At 37.6% G+C, this 24,947-nt stretch overlaps 1 protein-coding gene across 12 annotated transcripts in view; it reads right to left on the bottom strand.

Moving 5' to 3' along the window:
* The window catches only part of LOC123536251 (ribosome-releasing factor 2, mitochondrial-like), a 291,825-nt gene that overhangs the window by 94,612 nt on the left and 172,266 nt on the right, over positions 1-24,947 (bottom strand). For 8 of the 12 annotated variants that reach the window (XM_053549063.1, XM_053549061.1, XM_053549053.1 and 5 more), the window contains one exon: positions 12,710-12,932. In XM_053549063.1, coding sequence (XP_053405038.1) covers positions 12,710-12,932 — 223 coding nt within the window. Of the gene's footprint in view, positions 1-10,129; positions 10,572-11,333; positions 12,121-12,709; positions 12,933-24,947 lie in introns of those variants that run through there. The other 4 variants (XR_008371956.1, XR_008371957.1, XM_053549067.1 and 1 more) reach the window with 3 other exon arrangements.

The following is a 24,947-nucleotide window of genomic DNA, read 5'->3' on the forward strand; positions in this document are numbered from 1 at the left end:
TGCTATTGTGCAGACAAGGTCAAAATAGCTAATTTTGGCCCTTTCAGGGGCCATAACTCTGGAACCCATTATGGGATCTGGCCGGTTCAAGAAAGGAACCAAGATCTTATGGTGATACAAGTTGTGTGCAAGTTTGGTTAAAATCAAATCATAAATGAAGCTGCTATTGTGCAGACAAGGTCAAAATACCTAATTTTGGCCCTTTCAGGGGCCATAACTCTGGAACCCATTATGGGATCTGGCCAGATCAAGAAAGGAACCAAGATCTTATGGTGACACAAGTTTTGTGCAAGTTTGATCAAATTCAAATCAAAAACTAGAAAATGCTTTTGTAAAAAAGCACATGTCTTCCCCAATGCAAAGTCCTATAGGCAAGAAGTAAGTAGGAGTCAGGAGCTAAAGTCAAAGAGACACTGATGGTTGGCTGCAATAGGGATCATCTACTTGGCATGTCCAGTCATCCCACTAAATTTCAACACTCTTGGCCTAGTGGTTCTCAAGTCACTGTTCAGGCTCATGTGACCTTGACCTTTGATCAAGTGACCTCAAAATAAATAGGGGTCATCTACTCTGCATGTCCAATCATCCTATGAAGTTTCAACGTTCTGGGTCAAGTGGTTCTCTAGTTATTGATCAGAAATGTTTTTCAATGTTCAGGCCCCTGTGACCTTGACCTTTGACAGAGTGACCGCAAAATCAATAGGGGTCATCTGCATTGCATGTACAGTCATCCTATGTAGTTTCAACGTTCTGCGTCAAGTGGTTCTCTAGTTATTGATCGGAAATGTTTTTCAATGTTCAGGCCCCTGTGTCCTTGACCTTTGACAGAGTGACCCCAAAATCATTAGGGGTCAACTACTCTTCATGACCAATCATACTATGAAGTTTCAACATTCTGGGTCAAGTGGTTCTCTAGTTATTGATCAGAAATGGTTTTCAATGTTCAGGCCCCTGTGACCTTGACCTTTAACGGAGTGATCCCAAAATCAATACGGGTCATCTGCTTTGCATGTACAGTCATCCTATGAAGTTTCAACGTTCTGGGTCAAGTGGTTCTCTAGTTATTGATCGGAAATGGTTTTCAATGTTCAGGCCCCCGTGACCTCGACCTTTCACAGAGTGACCCCAAAATCAATAGGGGTCATCTAATCTTCATGACCAATCATCCTATGAAGTTTCAATATTCTGGGTCAAGTGGTTCTCTAGTTATTGATCGGAAATGGTTTTCAATGTTCAGGTCCCTGTGACCTTGACCTTTGACGGAGTGACCCCAAAAACAATAGGGGTGGTCTACTCCAGCAGCCCTACAACCCTATGACGTTTGAAGGTTCTAGGTCAAATGGTTTTCAATGTTCAGGCCCCTGTGACCTTGACCTTTGACGGAGTGACCCCAAAAACAATAGGGGTCGTCTACTCCAGCAGCCCTACAACCCTATGAAGTTTGAAGGTTCTAGGTTCTTGCTCTGAAATGAAGTGTGACAAACGGACGGACGGACAGGGCAAAAACAATATGTTTCCCCCAGAGGGGGGGGGGGGGGGGGGGGGGGGGGGGGGCAGACATAATGAAGCTGCTTTTGTGCAGACAAGGTCAAAATAGCTAATTTTGACCCTTTCAGGGGCCATCACTCTGGAACCCATAATGGAATCTGGCCAGTTCAAGAAAGGAACCAAGATCTTATGATGATACAAGTTGTGTGCAAGTTTGGTTAAAATAAAATCATAAATGAAGCTGCTATTGTGCAGACAAGGTCAAAATACCTAATTTTGGCCCTTTCAGGGGCCATAACTCTGGAACCCATAATGCAATCTGGCCAGTTTAAGAAAGGAACCAAGATCTTATGGTGATACAAGTTGTGTGAGAGTTTGGTAAAAATCAAATCATAAACTAGAAAATGCTTTTGTAAAAAAGCACATGTCTCCCCAATGCAAAGTCCTATAGGCAAGAAGTCAATAGGGGTCAGGAGCGAAAGTCAAAGAGACACTGATGGTTGGCTGCAATAGGGATCATCTACTTGGCATGTCTAGTCATCCCGCTAAATTTCAACACTCGTGGCCTAGTGGTTCTCAAGTCACTGTTCAGGCTACTCTGACCTTGACCTTTGATCAAGTGACCTCAAAATAAATAGGGGTCATCTACTCTGCAAGTCCAATCATCCTATTAAGTTTCAACATTGTAGGTCAAGTGGTTCTCAAGTTATTTCCAAAAAATGATTTTACATGAAAACGCCACTGTGACCTTGACCTTTAATAGACTGACCCCAAAATCAATAGGGTCATCTACTCTGCATGTTCAATCATCCTATGAAGTTTCAACATTCTGGGTCAAGTGGTTCTCAAGTTATTGATCAGAACTGGTTATCAATGTTCAGGCCCCTGTGACCTTGACCTTTAACGGAGTGACCCCAAAAACAATAAGGGTCATTTACTCTGCATGAACAATCATCCTATGAAGATTCAACAGTCTGGGTCGAGAGGTTCTCAAGTTATTGATTGGAAATTGTTTTCCATGTTCAGGCCCCTGTGGCCTTGACCTTTAAGAGAGTGACCCTAAAATCGTTAGGGTTCATCTACTCTGCATGACCAATCATCCTACGAAGTTTCATCATTCTGTGTCAAGTGGTTCTCAAGTTACTGACCAGAAATGGTTTTCAATGTTCGGGCCCCTGTGACCTTGACCTTTCACAGAGTGACCCCAAAATCGTTAGGGGTCATCTACTCTTTATGACCAATCATCCTATTAAGTTTCAACATTCTGGGTAAAGTGGTTCTCAAGTTACTGACCAGAAATGGTTTTCAATGTTCAGGCCCCTGTGACCTTGACCTTTAATGGAGTGACCCCAAAATCGATAGGGGTCATCTACTTTGCATGTACAATCATCCTATGAAGTTTCAACATTCTGGGTCAAGTGGTTATCTAGTTATTGATCAGAAATGGTTTTCAATGTTCAGGCCCCTGTGACCTTGACCTTTGACGGAGTGACCCCAAAATCAATAAGGGTCATTTACTCTTTATGACCAATCATCCTATCAAGTTTCAACATTCTGGGTCAGGTGGTTCTCTAGTTATTGATTGGAAATGGTTTTCAATGTTCAGGCCCCTGTGACCTTGACCTTTGACGGAGTGACCCCAAAATCAATAGGGGTCATCTACTCTTCATGACCAATCATCCTATGAAGTTTCAACATTCTGGGTCAAGTGGTTCTCTAGTTATTGATCGGAAATGGTTTTCAATGTTCAGGCCCCTGTGACCTTGACCTTTGACGGAGTGACCCCAAAATCAATAGGGGCCATCTACTCTTCATGACCAATCATCCTATGAAGTTTCAACATTCTGGGTCAAGTGGTTCTCTAGTTATTGATCAGAAATGGTTTTCAATGTTCAGGCCCCTGTGACCTTGACCTTTGATGGAGTGACCCCAAAAACAATATGGGTCGTCTACTCCAGCAGCCCTACAACCCTACGAAGTTTGAAGGTTCTAGGTAAAACGGTTCTCCAGTTATTGCTCGGAAATGAAGTGTGACGTACGGACGGACGGACAGGGCAAAAACAATATGTCTCCTGGGGGAGACATAATAAAGCTGCTATTGTTGAAGACAAGGTCAAAATAGCTAATTTTGGCCCTTTCAGGGGCCATAACTCTGGAACCCATAATGGAATCTGGCCAGTTCAAGAAAGGAACCGAGATCTTATGGTGATACAAGTTGTGTGCAAGTTTGGTTAAAATAAAATCATAAATGAAACCACTATCGTGCAGAGAAGAAATTGTTGACGCACGGACGCACTGATGCACGGGCGGACTACAGTCGAAGGGTGATCACAAAAGCTCACCTTGTCACTATGTGACAGGTGAGCTAATAAAACAATGACATACTCAATTCAGATAATTGCAGTTAAATTTAACTGGTGACAAACGATTGATATTGTAACAAAGCCTAAGAAATGAAAATTCTTTGAGCAAAGGTGATGATAGATAATTAGGAGAGAAAGAAAATAAAACAATTACATATTCACAAACTTTTATTTCTCATTGTAATGTCGAGGGCAATGTTTTTCACATGTAAAGGGTAAACGAAAAAAAAACATGTGTGAAACAGTATTTAATTGTAAACCTGATTAGAAAACTATTTAACAAATCTTATGACAAAAGATTGATAAGCATATCAAACCTCTATTATTTTTGAAAGTCAGCTGACAAAAGCATTAACAAACAAGCAAATTCGATGAATTGGTATCCCCCGCCGAAAGGGTTTGTGGTGAGGAATGGCAAAAAAATATATCCGGCAAAAAGTTAAGGATGTTAATAAGAAGCAAATAATTTCATTAGTCAAAATCAAATTAACAGAAAACAAATGTTTAACTAGAAATTGCTTTTGTAAAAAAGCACATGTCTCCCCCAATGCAAAGTCCTATAGGCAAGAAGTCAATAGGGGTCAGGAGCGAAAGTCAAAGAGACACTGATGGTTGGCTGCAATAGGGATCATCTACTTCACATGTCCAGTCATCCCGCTAAATTTCAACACTATTGGCCTAGTGGTTCTCAAGACACTGTTCAGGCTCCTGTGACCTTGACCTTTGATCAAGTGACCTCAAAATAAATAGGGGTCATCTACTCTGCATGTCCAATCATCCTATTAAGTTTCAACATTCTAGGTCAAGTGGTTCTCAAGTTATTTTCCAGAAATGATTTTACATGACCAGGCCCCTGTGACCTTGACCTTTAATAGACTGACCCCAAAATTGATCGGAAATGGTTATCAATGTTCAGGCCCCTGTGACCTTGACCTTTAACAGAGTGACCCCAAAAACAATAGGGGTCATTTATTATGCATAAACAATCATCCTATGAAGTTTCAACATTCTGGGTCGAGTGGTTCTCAAGTTACTGACCGGAAATGGTTTTCAATGTTCAGGCCCCTGTGACCTTGACCTTTAACGGAGTGACTCCAAAATCAATAGGGGTCATCTACTTTGCATGTCAATCATCCTATGAAGTTTCAACATTCTGGGTCAAGTGGTACTAAAGTTATTGATCAGAAATGGTTTTCAATGTTCAGGCCTCTGTGACCTTAACCTTTGACGAAGTGACCCCAAAATCAAGTTGGGAGTTATCCCAAAAACAATAGGGGTCATCTACTCTACATGACCAATCATCCTATGAAGTTTCAACATTCTGGATCAAGCGGTTCTCTAGTTATTGATCGGAAATGGTTTTCAATGTTCAGGCCCCTGTGACCTTGACTTTTGACGGAGTGATCCCAAAATCAATAGGGGTCATCTACTCTTCATGACCAATCATCCTATTAAGTTTCAACATTCTGGGTCAAGTGGTTCTCTAGTTATTGATCGGAAATGGTTTTCAATGTTCAGGCCCCTGTGACCTTGACCTTTGACAAAGTGACCCCAAAATCAATAGGGGTCATCTACTCTTCATGACCAAACATCCTATGAAGTTTCAACATTCTGGGTCAAGTGGTTCTCTAGTTATTGATCGGAAATGGTTTTCAATTTTCAGGCCCCTGTGACCTTGACCTTTGACAGAGTGACCCCAAAAACAATAGGGGTCGTCTACTCCAGCAGCCCTACAACCCTATGAAGTTTGAAGGTTCTAGGTCAAATAGTTCTCAAGTTATTGCTCGGAAATGAAGTGTGACGTACGGACGGACGGATGACCGGACGGACGGACAGAGCAAAAACAATATGTTCCCCCCAAAGGGGGGGAGACATAATTAAAAAGTACATAATAAATGTATTATACTTTGACCCTGACTAAAGAATTTATTTTGAATGGGATATGCTTACTGTAATAAGCTTAGCTTTTAAAATTAAATGCAGTTATTCCATATTACTCGACATAAAATAAGAACATGTACCATTCTATGTCTTTTATTTATCTCATTGTTATACTGTTAAATGTTTTAAGATCATATAACACATTATGACGAACAAATGACTTAAAATACTTGATTTCTAAATTAATATATTCTACATCTGCTAAGGTAAATGCATCAATAGATCTGAGAAAACATTGAAAAGTTAAGTTGGCATGTTTTTGGCCGCTCTATCTTCAAGCGAGAGGAGACCAGGCGCAAGCATGAGACAACACGCGATGCGATGACCCCTAAAAACCGCAGACGGCACCCAGCACACGGACCACACCCGAATGTATGACAGCAGACCTCAGCTCACCACGGCTCCGCACCAAAACGATGCCACGAGGCAAGTCAAGAGCTGCTACCAAACACTCAGTGCTAGAAAGCTGTTTAACAAACACCATGCGTCCCGTCTCCTCTCGATTTATTGATTTTTTTCCAACACAATAAATTTTGCAAAAATTTATCCCCCAAAAAATCAACACAAAGAAAAATTAGACATTTACAATTTTCTATTAAAGCATCTCTGTGACCGCGGCAAATCTCAAGTAAAATGCAATGAATCCGCGCGAAAGAAATTATAGCGAACGCATAAAATATAGGTAAACATTCAATCCACACGGCCAGCCAATCGCTGGAGTCGAAAATATCATGCGGTGTTACCGAAAGATACTGTAATATTTCTAATACGAATGATCAGTACGTACAGGACAAACTAATTAAGCGTATTAATGCACTTATCCCTAACAGTATAAATCTGAACCACATTTTACCTGGAACAACTGATACGTATTAGACCTTCCTGATTTTACTGGGAAAAAGTTGCTGTGGCATAACAAATTATAGTGTGATTTGGTTCAACCGTAAAAATCTTGGGCAAACTAGATCTTAACAAAATAATTCGATGTTAGGTTATTTGTGACGTCAGAACTTCTGAATCACAGTAAGTAGTCATGAAAAGTTATTTGTTTTATTTGCGTGTATACATAGTAAAAGTACATACATAGTTTCAAATCACCAAAAATTCGTAATTTCGGATATTGCTTAATATTTTACCTAAATCAATGAAGAATTGTATCAACTTTTGGCACACACAAGTTTTATTTGAATTTGTGTCCAAATTGTGAAATTATTGTCATAAATTTAAACCTCTAGCATGTAAAGCGTCGGTAGCGATGAACATTTTCTCAGAAATTGCTTAAACTATTTGGTCTTTTGAATGTTTGACTCGGGGGATATTGCCCATAAGAAAATAGTATCTTAATATTTCATAGAATCGCGTTAAATTAATTGAACTATGGGCAAGCTACACTGGTTTCGTTTTGTATTTTCAACAAAATAAAATCCCCTTTCTGATTTGTCTTAGAATTTATTAAACGTATAACCAAATACTGACCGTAAAAGACAGGTCAGCCTCTTCTCTAAATACTGGATCCCACCGACGCTTGAATCTACCAGTACACTTAATTAATTAATCTGAATAGGTGGCCTGCCAAAATAGGCTAATGTGAAAAACTGTAAACATCCTTTATTCGTAGTTATAATAAATCTGCAATAAAACAGGTTTATATCTACCTCCGCAAAAATGAATTTGATTCCGTATGACAACCCTGTAATAGATTACTTAAAAACACTCTCATATAAAAACTAATGAAAAATAATGCTCGTAAGGTATGATAAACTATGATGAGAACCCTTACACTAAACCATACGTCATGAATAAACATGATGACGTATTCACTAAGTATAGGCTATACTTTTACCGGTTATAATTGTCGAAATATTTCAGATGCTTTTAAAAGCAGTGCTACACATTATCAGAGAATCGGTAGAGATTTCCGACCAATAAAATAAAATGTGAATTTTATACTTCTTTGTTCTAAATAAAGAATGTCTTGAACTTTTCAATTCGAAGGCGAAGCAGGCCATTTCAAATGCCATTAAAACGACCAGGCACGTGATTGGTTTTGAATAAAATATTTATATGAAGGCACCAAACATAATCGCCACTGAATTTGATTTCTTTATTCGACAAGTCGGTACCCCAGATAAATGGGGAATAATATAATAGTTCTAGAACAATTCTATCGGAAGTTATGCCACATTTATGCCACGTGTCAGGCAACAGTCTGCGTGACACCAATGACCTTTAATCCAAACCTTCATCACAAGCATTTGCAGAAAAAAAAAAAAACAACTGTTTACCCTGATTGGTAATCCCAAAAATAGTCCTGAAAAAATGGGTATACTGACTGCATTATCGCAAGAATCCTAGTATTGTTAAATCTAAACAAATCTCAACCCTTATGTGGTGATAGGCTTGCTAAATCAACAGAACGAGTCGGATGAAGCAGAAACGAAATAATCCACATACATCTGCAGTCCTGAATAAAAATTATTCTGTGAAACAATCGGTTTTTTTTTTGGTTTTTTTTTTTCTAATTTACTTTCTGAAGTGTAGTGGTCAGAATTCAGATCACCATCTGTAGGTCTACAAATCAAGCTCTAAACCCCAAAATTTCAATCATTATTGCCTTTGTTCTTTCATTTGCCAACTGCTATCAAATCCTTAAATACATTTAAAGCCGCAAAACCACCTCCAGTAAAATCCTCTAGATAGTTCTGCTGTTTGCCTGATTTCATGTTTGATTTCAACACAAAATTCTTAAATGCCCACCACGACCTAGTAACCTTTTTTTTTTTTTTTTTTTTACCACGGAAACTTCATGAAAATCATTCTTAAATTACAAGTAATATACAGCCATGATGGATAATTAAGGCCCTTCCTAAAATAAATGAGTTTTACAGCTTCATATGCAAAACTTATTCAATCAATCTCTTATCATCATAGTTTTAAAAGCATAGCATAGAATGACTACTTTACACCGAAGAAACAAAATGTGTTCGAAATTTAACTTAATACACTAATTTCTGTACATATTGTTACATTGATTAAATATAGTATTAAGTCATTAAACACCTTGTTTTGGCCTAATCTATGTCACCGTCAACTTGTTACTAAATACTTGTATATTTCAATCTTTTCATGCAAATCATGTAAAACTACCGTCATGGAAATACAAAAGAATACAGGTATTTTGTGGCATATCTTTAAATCCTAGCAAATTTTGCAATGTTATCGATTCCTCAAAAGGAAGTGTTGTATCAAAATAAAAACTTTCTGTGTCAGTCCAGTGTTTGTGTTAGCAGAGAAGACTATTAAACGTACTAAACGGTATGCGTTTTACTTTTTTTGATGACAAGTCCCTTGACCTATATCTTGACCTATTTTAGAAATTTAACAGCTGTTATTTTGGGTCGATATAGTCTACTTTGACCGGTGAATTTGCCAAGTTAACTATATCGATATTTTTCTTTTTTTTTTTTTGAGCTCTGAGACGAAATTTCATTTGAACTTCATCTCCAGGCGCGACCCCAATCTTGACCCCTAAAATGTCTCTGAAATGTTCTACTTGCAAATTATCCCGGGATGCGGGTTTTGATACTTCACTGAAAAGTTATACTGACTGCAGGACACTCCCGAATGTGGAGTGAAGTATGTGCTATATATGGAAAATTTGAATATTAATGAAGTTATTGCACATGCAGTGACGTGTACTCGCCCGAACCGTTTCAGCTGCGTCATTAACCTGCACACATCGCCACCACAAGTCTGTTATGCTTTAAGACCAGGATGCGGGCGATATCACCCGACGCAACTGAAACTGCCCACCGTGCACACGCCATGCTAAAACTTGTACATGTAACAAAGCATTTTCTGAACTTTATCACTGATTGGTTAGATATGTCGCCGCATAAATAATGAACGCTTTCGACCACTGCATATAGAATTAATCTTGCCCGAGTGTTTCAGCCTGACCGTCGGTAGACAGTCTAAAATGTCTTTCTTACAAAAAACGTTTTGATAACTAATTGCCCCCTTTGACCGGCAATAATGCCAAACTGATATATTCATCTCTGAAAATCTGTTCAAGGGAGGAAAGCAGATGTGCCGCCAATAAGACACTGGTAAGACTAACAGAAGGTATGATTTAATTTGCGCATCTTCCCACAGACTGTAACTTTTTGTTCAATATTAGACATGCTGACCATACAGACGAGCCTAGTATAAATGACCTGTACACTTACATCGCCACACCCTCCTTGAAATTTTACCTCTAACCATGACATAGTCTTGTGAAATACCCGAACCATGTAAAAATACTTAAAAATCAATAATATTAGTAATACACCCACCAGCATTATCTTGTAACTGTCTGTTTCTTCCTTCTCGATATCGTTTGCACAATTACCGGTCCCTCGTGCTCCAAGGTCATGTGGAGGTATCTGATTCCCCACCTCGTTCCTGGCCGGCCTTTTGTTTCTCTCCTCTCGTCCTATGGTGATATTCCTGTTGTTGACGATTTTGCTCTTACATTTTGCCTGTGACCTTCGTCCTTCCTTTCCCGGCCTTGTCGTTTAGGTCTAACACGTTCATGCGGCATCTCAATTTAAGATTACTTTAAGTTTATCTTTACTGAACGACATGTAGAAGAACAGTAGATTCTGTCAGTCAGTGTATAATAACGGTCTATTCGCCCTTTCAGACGCAATGTGAGAAATCTGCACGGGCTTTTTGCTTTTATATCGAACAACTGGCTGTGTTCTCGGCTCGCTGCACATGCGCATCAGTACTGTACTGATAAAACGAGAACCAGTTCAACTGAATAATAAAGGCCGATTAATCCCGAATCCTTAGCAACTAACAAACATTTTAAGTCTTGAGGAATAAATGAAATTATTTTAAAGAAATAATTTATATTAATTGAAATGCGAGGTGGGGGAATGGTACAACTTGCATGCTGATAAATATTCATGGAAGGTTTGAAAAAAATCTAAAATAAGGCATGAAAAAAAAGGAGGGGGTGTGACCAAGGCAAGTGGGTGACCAGGTGTGGGTGAACAACTTACATTTTAATAATAAAAGTTCAGGGAAAAGAAATGAAAGAAATTTTATGAAATTCTGCCAAATGGTAAGTTTGTTATGTACAAATATGTGGATTTTTAAACAATTAAAGGGCAATAACTCTGAAGTTACAAAAGAAATCCGTAAGAAACTGTGTGTGCACAACCAGATTATAGTGCTCTAAATTCTGTTTAAGTTTCATAGTTCTAGGTCAAATATATCAAAAGTTATGATGCAGAAATTGCCATATTTATAGTACCCTATATAGTTAACACTAGAAATTACTAAGGGCCATAACTCTGGTGTTACTTGTGCAATCTGACTGAAACTTGATGGGCCCCATAACCTCATAGTGGTGAACATGTATATGACGTTTGTTTGAAAAAAATCTAAAATAAGGAATTATTATTTTTTTCTTGGTGGGGTGGGGGGGGGGGGGGGGGGGGGGGGGGGGGGGGGGGGGGGTGTGTGATCAAGGTAAGGGGGTGACCAGGTGTGGGTACACAACTTCACATGTTTACAATAAATATTCATGGAAAAAAATTTAATGAAATTATACCAAATAGTAAGTTTGTTATGTACAAATATGCTGATTTTTATACAATTAAAGGGCAATAACTCTTAATTTACAAATAGAAATTGTGTGTACACAACCACATTATGGTGGTCTAAAGTCTGTTTAAGTTTCATAGTTCTAGGTCAAATATATCAAAAGTTATGATGCAGAAATTGCCATATTCTGTTAACACTAGAAACTTCTAAGGGCCATACCTCTGGTGTTATTAAGGCAATCTGACTGAAACTTGGCGGGCCGCAAAAACTCATAGTGGTGAACATGTATATGAAGTTTTATATAAATATTCCCAACCATTTCCTAGATATGGCTCCGGACGGATGGAAAGATGGACGGACGGACAGAAGGACGGATGGACGGACGGACTACGCCAAAACTATATCCCTCCGACTTTTGTCGGGGGATAATAAGCCAGTCAAACTACGAGGAATAACCATCATTTTATCTAGTTTTTATTTCATTTGGAGCAAATGCGTCAATAATTAGTGGAAAGAGCTTCCATGCTAAGTAAAAGCAAGGAGTTTATCTAATCTAACGGATCAATAATTGCCGATAATTTGCGGTTTACCTACCGCAATGAAAATTCGATAATTCCGGCTGCTGTATAGTGCGTTGCTAATCCCTATCTATTTATGTCCCTGGTTTCTGATACTATCAATGCCTGGGGAGTTTCCATGTTACCATGATTATTGACTTTCTATAAACAGCCTAATGAACATATAATCATAATTTATTTGCACCTGTTTGAAAGGAAAACAAGGCAATGCTGCAAAAAATTCAGCAATTATTTTCATACATCACTAGGTCGGCATAATATATCTTACAATCTGATAATTATGATGCGTGGGTTCAAGTTCATTCTGACATAATTATTTAAAAGTTGTTTACTACTTGCTGGAAAAGCTATGGGAGGTACAAAAAGGTACTTGTCTATAGACTGGAAATGTTTGTAAACCTTTGTAAGTACACAAATTCCCATCCATCTTTTTCGTGACAACCACTTTTAGCCATGGATTATTGATTTCCGAAGTTATCATACACCTGTGTATTTTGGGCGCTATAGTTGGAAATCAGGTTTCCCCAGGCTGTAAATTTGCAGATAGAAAAAAAGTTGAAATTGTCAGACTGGACTCCCAGGCTAGATGTGGGGGGTACCACATTAAAGTTCAATTCCAATATCAAAGAAATATCTGCAATGTGCATACTTATCATTAAGATCTTACACCTGATTACTTGATGTGTAGAAATCTGTTATCTGCATGCTGCTTCAGTCTACTTTTTTCAGAAACATACATACCATAAGTGAGAGCTGATTTCACACCATTGTTAATTGCATGCTGTGTTTTGTACTTTAAAACAGGAAGTTCTTCACCAACATATCTCACTTTTTTAAATTCAGGGCATTCTTGGTTAGGTGCCAGTCGTACTGTCATGGTGACAGTGTTAGTGTTCTTGCCTATCGTATTTTCTAAAGTGGAGGTTTGCTCAACTTCTGAACCAATCATTTCTCTGTAAGCAATCTGTAACAAACAAGAGAATGAATACAGAATCCTCTATCTGAATAGGACTGATTGCTGTCACCGCAGCATAATGTAACTATAGATGCTTTTGAGAAAAGCGTATGTCTCCCACAACTGCCCCTATAAAAAATGTCTAGTTTCTCTAGATGATTTAGACGAGTGGATCCAATTACCGTAGATACCCATGTATAATGCGCAGTTTTTTGACCCCCGGGACCACCCCCGAATCGTGGGTGCGCATAATACACAGGTATAGACAATTTTCCAACTTCAAAACAAGTTTGTTACCGATGTTCGCCATTTTGGTAAAGGGAAACTACTCCCCGCGCTTACTGTCTCCGCTAAAATCTAAGATTGCCGTTACGTTCCGTAAAAGATCGAATTGTTTATTTTTTTTTCAAACAAAATTAATTTCATATAAATTTAAAAGTATTTTGACGAAAGAAATGTTTATAAATCACAAAAATTATGTTACTAATTAAAGATCGAGAATTATCTTTAACCGAGATCAAACTGTGAACAACATAATTGACACGAGGTGACACGTTGATTGCCGGTAATTACTGGCTTTATGATCGTGACAAAAAGACTATCACACCTTTTGTTATCAGTTTAAATTGAGAAGCTTATGTCATTTTGAAAGATACCATTCCGAAATATTGAATCAGCTGCTATTTATTTATTCAAAATAGTGAATTAAAAAAGGTAAAACAACAAATATAACAATAATTTACTGGTTTTATTTTCGAGAAAACAAAAATCGATAGTACCGTGAGACCGATGCTGCTCTCCGCCGTGGAGATAAAATTTATTACCGGTGTCGATGTAAACTCTACTTTCGTTTTCCATCCACCTCAAAATTGACCAAAATTTTTTTTTTTTTTTTTTTTTTTTTTTTTCCCAGGATTTTGGACTAAGATCGGGGGTGCGCATTATACACGGGTGCGCATTATACACGGGTATCTACGGTAGATGGTCTGGACGAGTGGATCCAATCGGTAATTCAAGGGCCATAATTCAAAAAGTGCCTGGGCGGATTTGGCTAGTTATCGAACTTGGCTGAGGTCTTATGGTCAAACACATTTTGTTCAAGTTTGGTGAAGATCGGATGAGAAATGTTAGACTTAGAGAGCGGACAAGAGTAAAAAGACTGATTTTTCTTTAATTAAAGGGCCATAACTCCAAAATGCCTGGACTGATTTGGCTAGTTATCAAACTTGGCCGAGGTCTCATGGTAAAACACATTTTGTTCAAGTTTGGTGAAGATCTGGTGAGAAATGTTTGACTTAGAGTGTGGACAAGAGTAAAAAGGCCGATTTTTCGGTAATTCAAGGGCCGTATCTCAAATACGCCTGGACCGATTTGGCTAGTTATCGAACTTGGTCGAGGTCTTATTGTCAGACACATTTTCTTTATGTTTGGTGAAGATCAGATGAGAAATCTTCGACTTAGAGTGCAGACAAGAGTAAAAAGGCAGATTTTTGGTAATTCAAAGGCCATAACTCCAATACGCCTGGACCGATTTGGCTGGTTATAGAACCTGGCCGAGGTCTTATTGTCAGACACACTTTGTTTAAGTTTGGTGAAAATCGGATGAGAAATGTTCAACTTAGAGTGTGGACAAGCTTTGTGACAGACAGACACACAGACTGGAGTAAATCAATGTCTCCCACACACTGTGTGGTGGGAGACATAATGACTGTTATATGTCAATATTAAACTGAAAGTATAAAGACGAGGACCCTGAAGGCCCTGTATCACTCACCTGACCTAATTCTAACCCCTGATAAGTTAGAATCTAAGTTGGCCTTGATTTCAAAGAGACAAACATTTTGATAAACTTTTATGAAGATCAAGTAGAAAATGCGACTTCTAGAGTTTTATATGAGTGTTACTCTAGCGCTCAAAAAAAGCAGGGTGCTGCTTTAATTTGCAAAAGTATGATAGCAGTGGTTTCATTTTCAATGAGATCTAGTTTTTGACCCTACATGACCCAGATTAAAACTTGACCTAAAGATCATCAAGATTTACATTCTGACCAAATTTTATGAAGATACAGTAATAAATGTGGCCTCTCTAGTGTTAACAACCTTTTCCTTTGATTTGACCTGGTGACCTAGTTTTTGATCGCACCTCACCCAGATTTGAACTTGACCTAGAGATCATCAAGATTAACATTCTGACAAAGTTTCATTTAGATAAGGTCATAAATGTGGCCTCTAGAGTGTTAACTAGCTTTTCCTTTGATTTGACCTGGTGACCTAGTTTTTGATCCCACCTGACCCAGATTTTACCTTGACCTAAAGATCATCAAGGTTAATATTCTGACTAAATTTCATAGAGATGTTTTTATAAATGTGGCCAAGATTTTATTGAGGGTAACATTCTGACCATGTTTCATTAAGATTTGGCCAAAATTGTGACCTCTAGAGTGTTAACAGTCAAATTGTTGACGACAGACGACTAAGGACGACGGACACAGGGCGATCACAAAAGCACTTCATGCTCAGGTGATGTAAAAAAGAAAAAAATGCACTTATGTTGGCGTAGGTGCTTAGGCAGACAGACACATAGCCACACAGATATATGAATAGCATTCTTTTATATTCCCCATTCTACTTCACAGCAGGGGTTAACAAAATGTATTCAAGACTAACAAAGAAATAGAAGGTTGCAATCTGATTTTGTTGAAAAAAAATGTCTGAGTACAAAAAGGGGAATAAAATTACGATAAAGTGTGTCTAGAATGTGTCTGTAGGACACAGGGTGTTCCCCCCCACTGGTACATTTGTCACAAATAAGGGGAAATAATTCAAATGTTTGCAGTCTTAATGGGGTATAGCCTCAAAAAAAAATTTATGAAAAGGATTCATTATTTTATACCATAGAGTTTTTGAGCTATGAGCATCACAAACAAAAAATCCACTATTTTGGCTATTTCAAGGGCCATAACTCTGTAAAAATGCTAAGATTCTCAAGAAGAATATCAAGTGTGCAAGGTCACATTATGATAAAGACTCAAGCAAGGTTTCATGAATTTACGTTAAATACTTTTTGAGCTAGGCACATAATTAGGTGAAAATGTGCATTTGTTGACTATTTCAGGGGCCATAACTTTAAAAATAGGGGAAGGAGCCAGCAAAAAAATAAGAAGTGTGCAAGTTTATATCATGATAAAGACTCATGTAAGTTTTCATCCATTTATATCATATACTTTTTGAGCTAAGTGCATCACAAGGTGAAAATGTGCATTCTTGACTATTTCAGGGGCCATAACTCTGAAAACAGGGGGCGGAGGCAGACAAAAAATAGGAGGTGCTCAAGTTCATATCATGATAAAGACTCATGCAAGGTTTAATAAATTTATATTAAATACTTTTGAGCTAGGCGTGTCACAAGGTAAAAATGTGCATTTTTGACTATTTCAGGGGCCATAACTCTGGAAATAGGGGGCGGACCCAGATGAAAAATAGGAGGTGTGCAAGTTAATATCATGATTAAGACTCATGCAAGGTTTCATGAATCTATATCAAATACTTCTTGAGCTAGGTGTGTCACAAGGTGAAAATGTGCATTTTTGACTATTTCAGGGGCCATAACTCTTGAAATAAAGGGCGGAGCCAGACGAAAAATAGGAGGTGCACAAGTTCATATCATGATAAAGACTCATGCAAGGTTTCATCAATTTATATCAAATATTTTTTGAGCTAGGCGCGTCACGAACTTCGGACGGACACACGAACAAGAGCAAATCTATATGCCCCCACCACTCATGGGGGGGGGGGGGGGGGGGGGGGGGGGCACAAAAAGGTCCAAGTAATATCAGCTGACAATGATGGCCATAAATTACTCACCAAAGTTTCACAGCTCAAATATATGTAAAAGAAATATTTCTGCCAAATTAATTTGAAAACTGGCCTAAATTTTGGAGAGAGGAATTTCAAAGTTTTCCATAGAGCATTATTGGGAAAACTAGCCCTGCCCTCTGCATCCATGTTCTTTTTCTTTTTGGTAAAATGAATTCAAATTTAAAAAGAGGGTTACCAAATAACCACTTCTGTCAATTGATTACACAATCGGATCAGCAGTTTATAATCCAGTCCCTGTGATCCTACAATGTAAACAAGACGGCCCTATATCGCTCACCTGAGTAGCATTGCTCTTAATGGTAAGATCAAGTTTTGACATAGATCACATAGGCATGCACATTAAATATCATCAGGATAAATATTTTTGACCTATGGGTCACATACTAGTCAGGGCCAAACTCAATACCAAGTTCGAGGGTCCTAGGTTCAAATGCTGCATTTTTGTACTAGCATGACTATTTCTTACCCTGGAAGACTTAAATAACATTTAAAACCAATCTCATTAGATGCTGCTGACTAATATTCATTTACATAAAATAAAGGGAGGTAATCTGTCATAAATTCAGTCAAAAGTTATCTACCCTGATTGTCCGAGTCCATCTGATGGCATAAATGACATTTCAAACCAGTATCTTCATTGGTAACCGAGATACACCCATTTTAATTTGAAACAAAGGGAGGTAATTTGACAAAAAATCAGTTCACAATTATCTACCCGGACTGTCTCAGTCCAACTACTGACAATAATGAAATTTCAAATGAGTCCTATAAATACTTACTGAGATAAATCCATTTTTAACAAGAGATCACAGAGTGATCTTGGCGCCCACCAATGTGCCATTTTTGAGTGTTCCAAATTTCAAGACTTACTGACTAGCTCAAGGTCAAATTTCATTTCCATACACAACACTGTGCATGTGGTCCAAATTCGAAAGCTGTAGCTTGAGAAATGTGAAAGTAGGTCACTATGTCAATGTCAAGGTCAAAGTTTGTTTTGGTACACAATCCTATGCATGTGGTCTAAATTTGAAGCCTGTAGCTACAGAAATCTGAAAGTAGGTCACTAGGTCAATCTTAAGGTCAAAGTTCATTTCGGTACACAAAACTATGCAAGTGGTCCAAATTTGAAGGCTGTAGCTTGAGAAATGTAAAAGTAGGTCACTAGGTCAAAATCAAGGTCAAATTGTATTCCAGAATACAAAACTATGCATGTGGTCCAAATTTGAAGCCTGTACCTTCAAAAATGTGAAAATAGGTCACTAGGTCAATGTAAAGGTCAAAGTTCATTTCGGTACACAAAACTATGCATGTGGTCCAAATTTGAAGGCTACAGCTTGAGAAATGTAAAAGTAGGTCACTAGGTCAAAATCAAGGTCAAATTTTATTTTGGAATACAAAACTACGCATGTGGTCCAAATTTGAAGCCTGTACCTTCAAAAATGTGAAAGTAGGTCACTAGGTCAATGTAAAAGTCAAAGTTTTTTTTGGTACACAAAACTATGCATGTGGTCCAAATTTGAAGGCTGTAGCTTGAGAAATGTGAAAGTAGGTCATTAGGTCAAAATCAATGTCAAATTTCATTTTGAAACACGGAACGATGCATATGGTCCAAATTTGACGCCTGTACCTTCAAAAATGTGAAAGTAGGTCACTAGGTCAAAATCAAGGTCAAAGTTTTTTCCAGTGCACAAAACTATGCATGTGGTCCAAATTTGAAGGCTGTAGCTACAGAAATGTGAAAGTAGGTCACTAGGTCAAAATCAAGGTCAACTCATGTCAAGGTTCATCTTGCCAGTCAAAAATATACATGTGGTCCAAATTTGAAGGCTGTAGCTACAGAAATGTGAAAGTAGGTCACTAGGTCAAAATCAAGGTCAACTTATGTCAAGGTTCATCTTGCCACTCAAAAATATACATGTGGTCCAAATTTGAATGTTGTAGTTATTGACAAGAACATTTTAAAAGCTTTTCCCTATATAAGTCTATATGACCCATGTGACCATCGGGGCGGGGCCATTTTTGACCCTAGGGGGATAATTTGAACAAACTTGGTAGAGAACCACTAGATGATGCTACATTACAAGTATTAAAGCCCTAGGCTTTGTTGTTTGGACAAGAAGATTTTCAAAGTTTTTCCTTATATAAGTCTATGTTAACCATATGACCCCCAGGGCGGGGCCATATTTGACCCTAGGGGTATAATTTGAACAATCTTAGTTGAAGACCACTAGATGATGTCACATACAAAATATCAAAGCCCTAGGCCCTGTGGTTTTGGACAAGAGGTTATTCAAAGTTTTTCCCTATATAAATCTTTATAAACCATGTGACCCCCAGGGCGTGGCCATATTTGACCCTAGAGAAATAACTTGAATCATCTTGGTAGAGGACCACTAGATGATGCTTCAAACCAAATCTCAAAGCCCTTGACTCTGTGGTTTTGGACAAGAAGGTTTTCAAAGCTAAAATTTCCCTATATAAATCTATGTAAAATATAGAAATAAACAAAGGGCCATAACTCACTCATAAATTGTTGAACCAGTCTGATTTTCAGGGGGACACAACTAGGGTATCAATACATCATTCTGACAAAGTTTGGTCAAAATCCCCCCAGTAGTTTCTGAGGAGATGCGATAACGAGAAATTGTTAACGGACGGACGGACTGACGGAATGACGGACGGACCACGGATGCAGAGTGACTTTAATAGCCCACCATCTGATGATGGTGGGCTAATAAAATCAGGGGAGGTAATCATGCATTGGTATATGCATGTAGAAGATACAGAGTACAAGCCTTTACAACAATATATTAGAAAAGTAAATAAAGTAGAAATTTCTTACCATGGAAGACATAAATAACATTTCAAAACCAATCTCATTAGAGGCTGCTAGGTATATTCATTTACATAACAAGAGCTGTCACTAATGGTGACAAATGCCCCCACAACGCCTTGACCTTTGACCTGGTGACCTTGACCTATGACCTGGTGACCCCAAAGTCAGTAGGGGTCATGTACTCAATAAGTACTATCAGCATGTGAAGTTTGAAGGTCCTGGGTGCAGTGGTTCGCGAGTAAAGTGCCTTCATGCAAAAAGTTAACGTTGTGATGAACGAACGAACTAACTAACGGACGGACAGTTGAAAACTAATATGCCTCCCTTCGGGGGCATAAAAAATAAAGGGAGGTAATTTGTCATAAATTCAGTCAATATGTATCTTCACTGATTGTCCAAGTCAATCTGATGGCGTAAATGAAATTTCAGATCAGTATCTTCATTAGTTACGGAGATATAATACCCATTTTAATTTGAAATAAAGGTAGGTAATTTGATATAAATCAGTCCATAGTTATCTACCCTGATTGTCTCAGTCCAACTAATGACAATAATGAAATTTCAAATGAGTCCTACAATTACTTACTGATATAAATTCATTTTGATTAAAATCTGGGGAGGTAATCAGATATAAAATAACTCCGGAACCTATGATTGGTTCTGACAGATTCATCATGGAATCCAAGATTTATTGTTGTTGAAGATATTTTGCAAGTTTGTATCAAATCAAACCAAAAATGAAGTCTCTATATGGCTGCAAAAGCCAAAATAGCAAATTTTGGACCTTTAAGGGGCCATAACTCTGGAACCCATGGTGTGATCTGGCCAGTTTTTGAAAGGAACTGAGATATCATGCCAATACAAGTTGTTTGCAAGTTTAGTCTCTATCATGTTCACAAGCCAAAAATAGCAAATTTTGGCCCTTCAAGGGGCCATAATTATTCTAGAACCCATGATGGGATCTGGCCAGTTTTCGAAAGGAACCGAGATATTATGCCAATACAACTAGTGTGCAAGTTTGATTAAAGTTGATTGCAAAATGTGGTCTCTATTGTGTTCACAAGCCAAAAACAGTAAATTTTGGCCCTTTAAGGGGCCATAACTTGGGAACCCATGATGGTATCTGGCTAGTTTTCGAAAGAAACCGAGATATTATGCCAATACAAGTTGTGTGCAAGTTTGATTAAAATTGATTGCAAACTGTGGTCTCTATCGTGTTCACCAGAAATTGTGGACAGATGACGGACAGACTGACGACGGACGAAGGGCAATCACAAAAGCTCACCCTGTCACTATGTGACAGGTGAGCTAAAAACATTCCCACAAGAGTATTTTAACAGTCTCTACTGAATAAATATGGGCAAGAAATGCATGTGTTTGTTGAGGAGTGGGAGAAAGGGGGAGGTGTGGTAAGACGTTAGGGGAATGATGACATAGGATACTAAGAGTTTCCACTACATACTTACATGACCACATCCCCTGGCCACCATGTTTTTTGAGAAAACAGAATACTTTGTATTCATAAAGGGACACTATATACATATAGGGAAAAGTGACCATACCCCTTGGCAGCCTTGTTCATTGACAAATCAGATTCATTTGAACACCCTTCATAAAAGGTAATCAAAGGAACATTTGTGTAAAATTACTGGCGCTGGCCTTGAGGCAGGTGTCTCTATTCGAGTTGGGAATTGTTTTGCTAAAGGGAGTGAACGGTCATTTTACATATGCTGGTTGTAGAACCTATTTCATTAGTATGTACTAATAAAAGCTCATTTGAAAGGCTCTTTCAGAAATGATCATTTACGTATTTATTATCGATGCTAAAATATAGTTCCGGTGATGCAGTTTTGATGATGTTATGCAATACTTAGAAACAATAAACGACACCTGTCCCTTCAAAAGGAACGATCTGTTTCTCAGGAGAAGGTAGTAACTTGGATGAATGTTTAAACTAGACTGTCAGCATAAATATTTTCATTTCCACCATACTGAATGATTATAATGTACCATCAGATAATATTTTGTCATTACTTGGCAAAAAGTAAGTAAAACGGCTAAACTGTTCGGTATTGTGTTGTAAAACAGAGTATTACCTGTTTTTCGTAAAATGGACTAATCTATAATCGCTAAAAATAACTGCGTACACTTCACCGATCTATTTTTAGCGCATTGCATTCATAATGCCTTTCATTAAAGATTGTGTTTTTATTTTAATGTGTTGTTTGTACAAGTCTCTATTGATATATGATTATGTTTTAAGGAAGATACTGTTCATTTTATTGATTTATTAAGTCTTTCAAATAAATATTTATTTATATTATAAGTGTATATATTTTTTAGTTGTTACGTTTAAGGTCAAACTTTTTTTTTCACTTTCATCTTCCATTCTCTTTCATAGCAACATTTTTCTTAGTCACAGTAAACTTAAAAACAATTTTTGAAATTTTCACAGTTCATTAAAACTGTATAATATTACATTTCTTTACAACGTTTTTCTGTTTTCCTGTATTGATTGCTTTATTCAATACATATTTTGTGAATTTCTTACTGTTGTTATTAAAAGATGAAACTTAACTTGTTTCTCCTTTAATTACATGGCGCCCTTTACATCAATGCTTTTCTTGTTTAAAATTTGGCCTGCTGTTTCTGAAAGGAAGAGTTTTATAGTTCCCAATAAATACATATAGGGAAAATTATGACCATGCCCTTTTTTTTTTTTTTTTTTTTTTTTTTTTTTTGTTGGATTTAACGTCGCACCGACACAGGATAGGTCATATGGCGACTTTCCAGCTTTAATGGTGGAGGAAGACCCCAGGTGCCCCTCCGTGCATTATTTCATCACGAGCGGGCACCCGGGTAGAACCACCGACCTTCCGTAAGCCAGCTGGATGGCTTCCTCACATGAAGAATTCAACGCCCCGAGTGAGGCTCGAACCCACATCGATGAGGGGCAAGTGATTTGAAGTCAGCGACCTTAACCACTCGGCCACGGAGGCCCACCATGCCCTTTGGCGCCCATGTTTTTTGACAAATAGAAATAATATTAGAACATGTTTCCACTACATCACGGTGCACAATCACGTGACTTCTGATGTTTCAACTGGGGTATCACGCCAAGCAGAATTCGTAAACAAAATGTTGTTTTTGAAGGTAAAGTTTTTAAAGATATATTTTCGTGAAATGACACCTATATGGTGCAAGTCCTTATATCAATGCGTACCTCCGGTGATATAACATATGTTCGTGTCTGCTTTAGTTTTGCTGGTAACCTGGACAAACCGCAATGCTTCCACAGCAAGCGTATTTTCAAATGGCTTGAAAACCAAACCCAAGCGACTGTTCCTTGAAAAACAACCAACTAGTAGTCACCGCTGAGTTCTCTTTTATATCTAAGATCATTTTGGTAGGATTTTCGCTCAGAAAATGGCGATTTTCTGGATAGATCGCCGAACTCGAAAAATGTCCATTCTAAAGTCCAAAAGCTCTCACAGAAAGCACTATTTTAAATCGTGATTTTCTCATTCCTCTCGTTGAATGCAATGCCACAATTAATGCAGGTGACGTTTTTCCCTACCAACGCAATACTTTGTAAGGTTTACTGCACGTGGATAGTGATATTTTCAAGAAAATGTGGGTAGCTCAAAAACATGTTCCCACAGCCTGTTACTTTAGACTAATGCTGTCACATCAAGCATAAATCTTAAACTGACAGTTTAACCACTTCCTACTGTTAATTTTGCCAAGAAGATAAAGCAAAATGATTCTTATGGAATCATGCCATCAATTATTTACTGTATCTCGCACTTGTGTAAGATGTTGATAAAATCCGTGGAGACCGACTGATTCTTCTATTTTCCCGCCATGTATCAAACTGGCATGTGGCGTTTATAATGTATTGATCAAGAACTCATGAATATTCCATATGTTTCCGTTATTAATTTTCGGTGTGTGAACCTAAATAACGATAATCATTGAAGAACGAATAAAATACATTTATTAATTAACATCATAATTAATATCACATGTATTGATCCATCTCGTTGTTATGGGATCGAGTTCCCTGTGTTACCATACCATTTTGTTTTTGATATGTTAATTTAACAGGATCGCTTATCATGATTATCGTTAACTTTCTAGAACAAGAGTGCCAGAATGTCACAATATATGCCCGTCCCAGCAAATTTCTTTACACTAGCACCTGTATTTGCAAATGGAATTTTAATTTTGTGGTAGTAATTATTGTAATTCTTTTGTTTTTCTAAATCCACATAAAAACTCCTTACCAGGTAGAGATACCTTAAAATACACCTAAAATTTGAAAGAAGAATCTATGTTTATCACAGAAAAGTGGTCTTGGTTTTTCCCTACGGTCAATTATAAAAAAGTTACAATATAAGTTATTTATAGTAACAACTAAGGGAAGTTAAACTTAAAAAAAAAAAAAAAAAAAAAAAAAAAAAAAATCCCCCCCCAAAAAATTTTAAGTCCACACAAAAATCCTTACCAGGTAGAGACAGATCAAAATACACCTCAGAATCGGATGTAACATGCATGTTGTACTACAAAAAAAGTGGTCTGGATTTTTCCCTACGACTAGTAAAGAAAAAGTTACAATACAAGCTATTTATAGTAACAACAAGAAAGGCGGCAATGCCACGAAACCAGGTTTTCAACACTTTTCATAAGAATAAACAAGAGTGCCAGAATGTCACAATATACGCCCGTCACAGCAAATTTCTTTACTCTAGCACCTGTATTTGCAGATGTAATTTTAATTTTGTGGTTGTTTAGTAATCATTGTAATTCTTTTGTTTTTCTAAGTCCACAAAAAAACTCCTTACCAGGTAGAGATACCTTAAAATACACCTAAAATTAGAAAGTAACAACTATGTTGTACCACAGAAAAGTGGTCTTGGTTTTTCCCTACGGTCAATTATAAAAAAAGTTACAATATAAGTTATTTATAGTAACAACTAAGGGAAGTTAATCTAAAAAAAAAAAAAAAAAAAAAAAAATACAAAATGACACTGAAATCCTTACCAGGTAGAGATTGGTCAAAATACACCTCAAAATTGGATGTAACATGCATGTTGTACTACAGAAAAATGGTCTCGATTTTTCCCTACGTCTAGTAATGAAAAAGTTACAATATAAGCTATTTATAGTAACAACAAAGGGAAGTAATTCTAAAGAAGGGAACTGCGCAAGACACTTCGTCTCATGATGGTGTATAATTGTGCCAAGTTACATCAAAATCCCTCTATGCATAAAGAAGATATGCTCCAGACAAAGTTTTCATTCTTGTAT

This window comes from Mercenaria mercenaria, chromosome 1 (assembly GCF_021730395.1).
Source record: "Mercenaria mercenaria strain notata chromosome 1, MADL_Memer_1, whole genome shotgun sequence".
In the NCBI taxonomy this organism is placed as follows: Eukaryota; Metazoa; Mollusca; class Bivalvia; order Venerida; family Veneridae; genus Mercenaria; species Mercenaria mercenaria.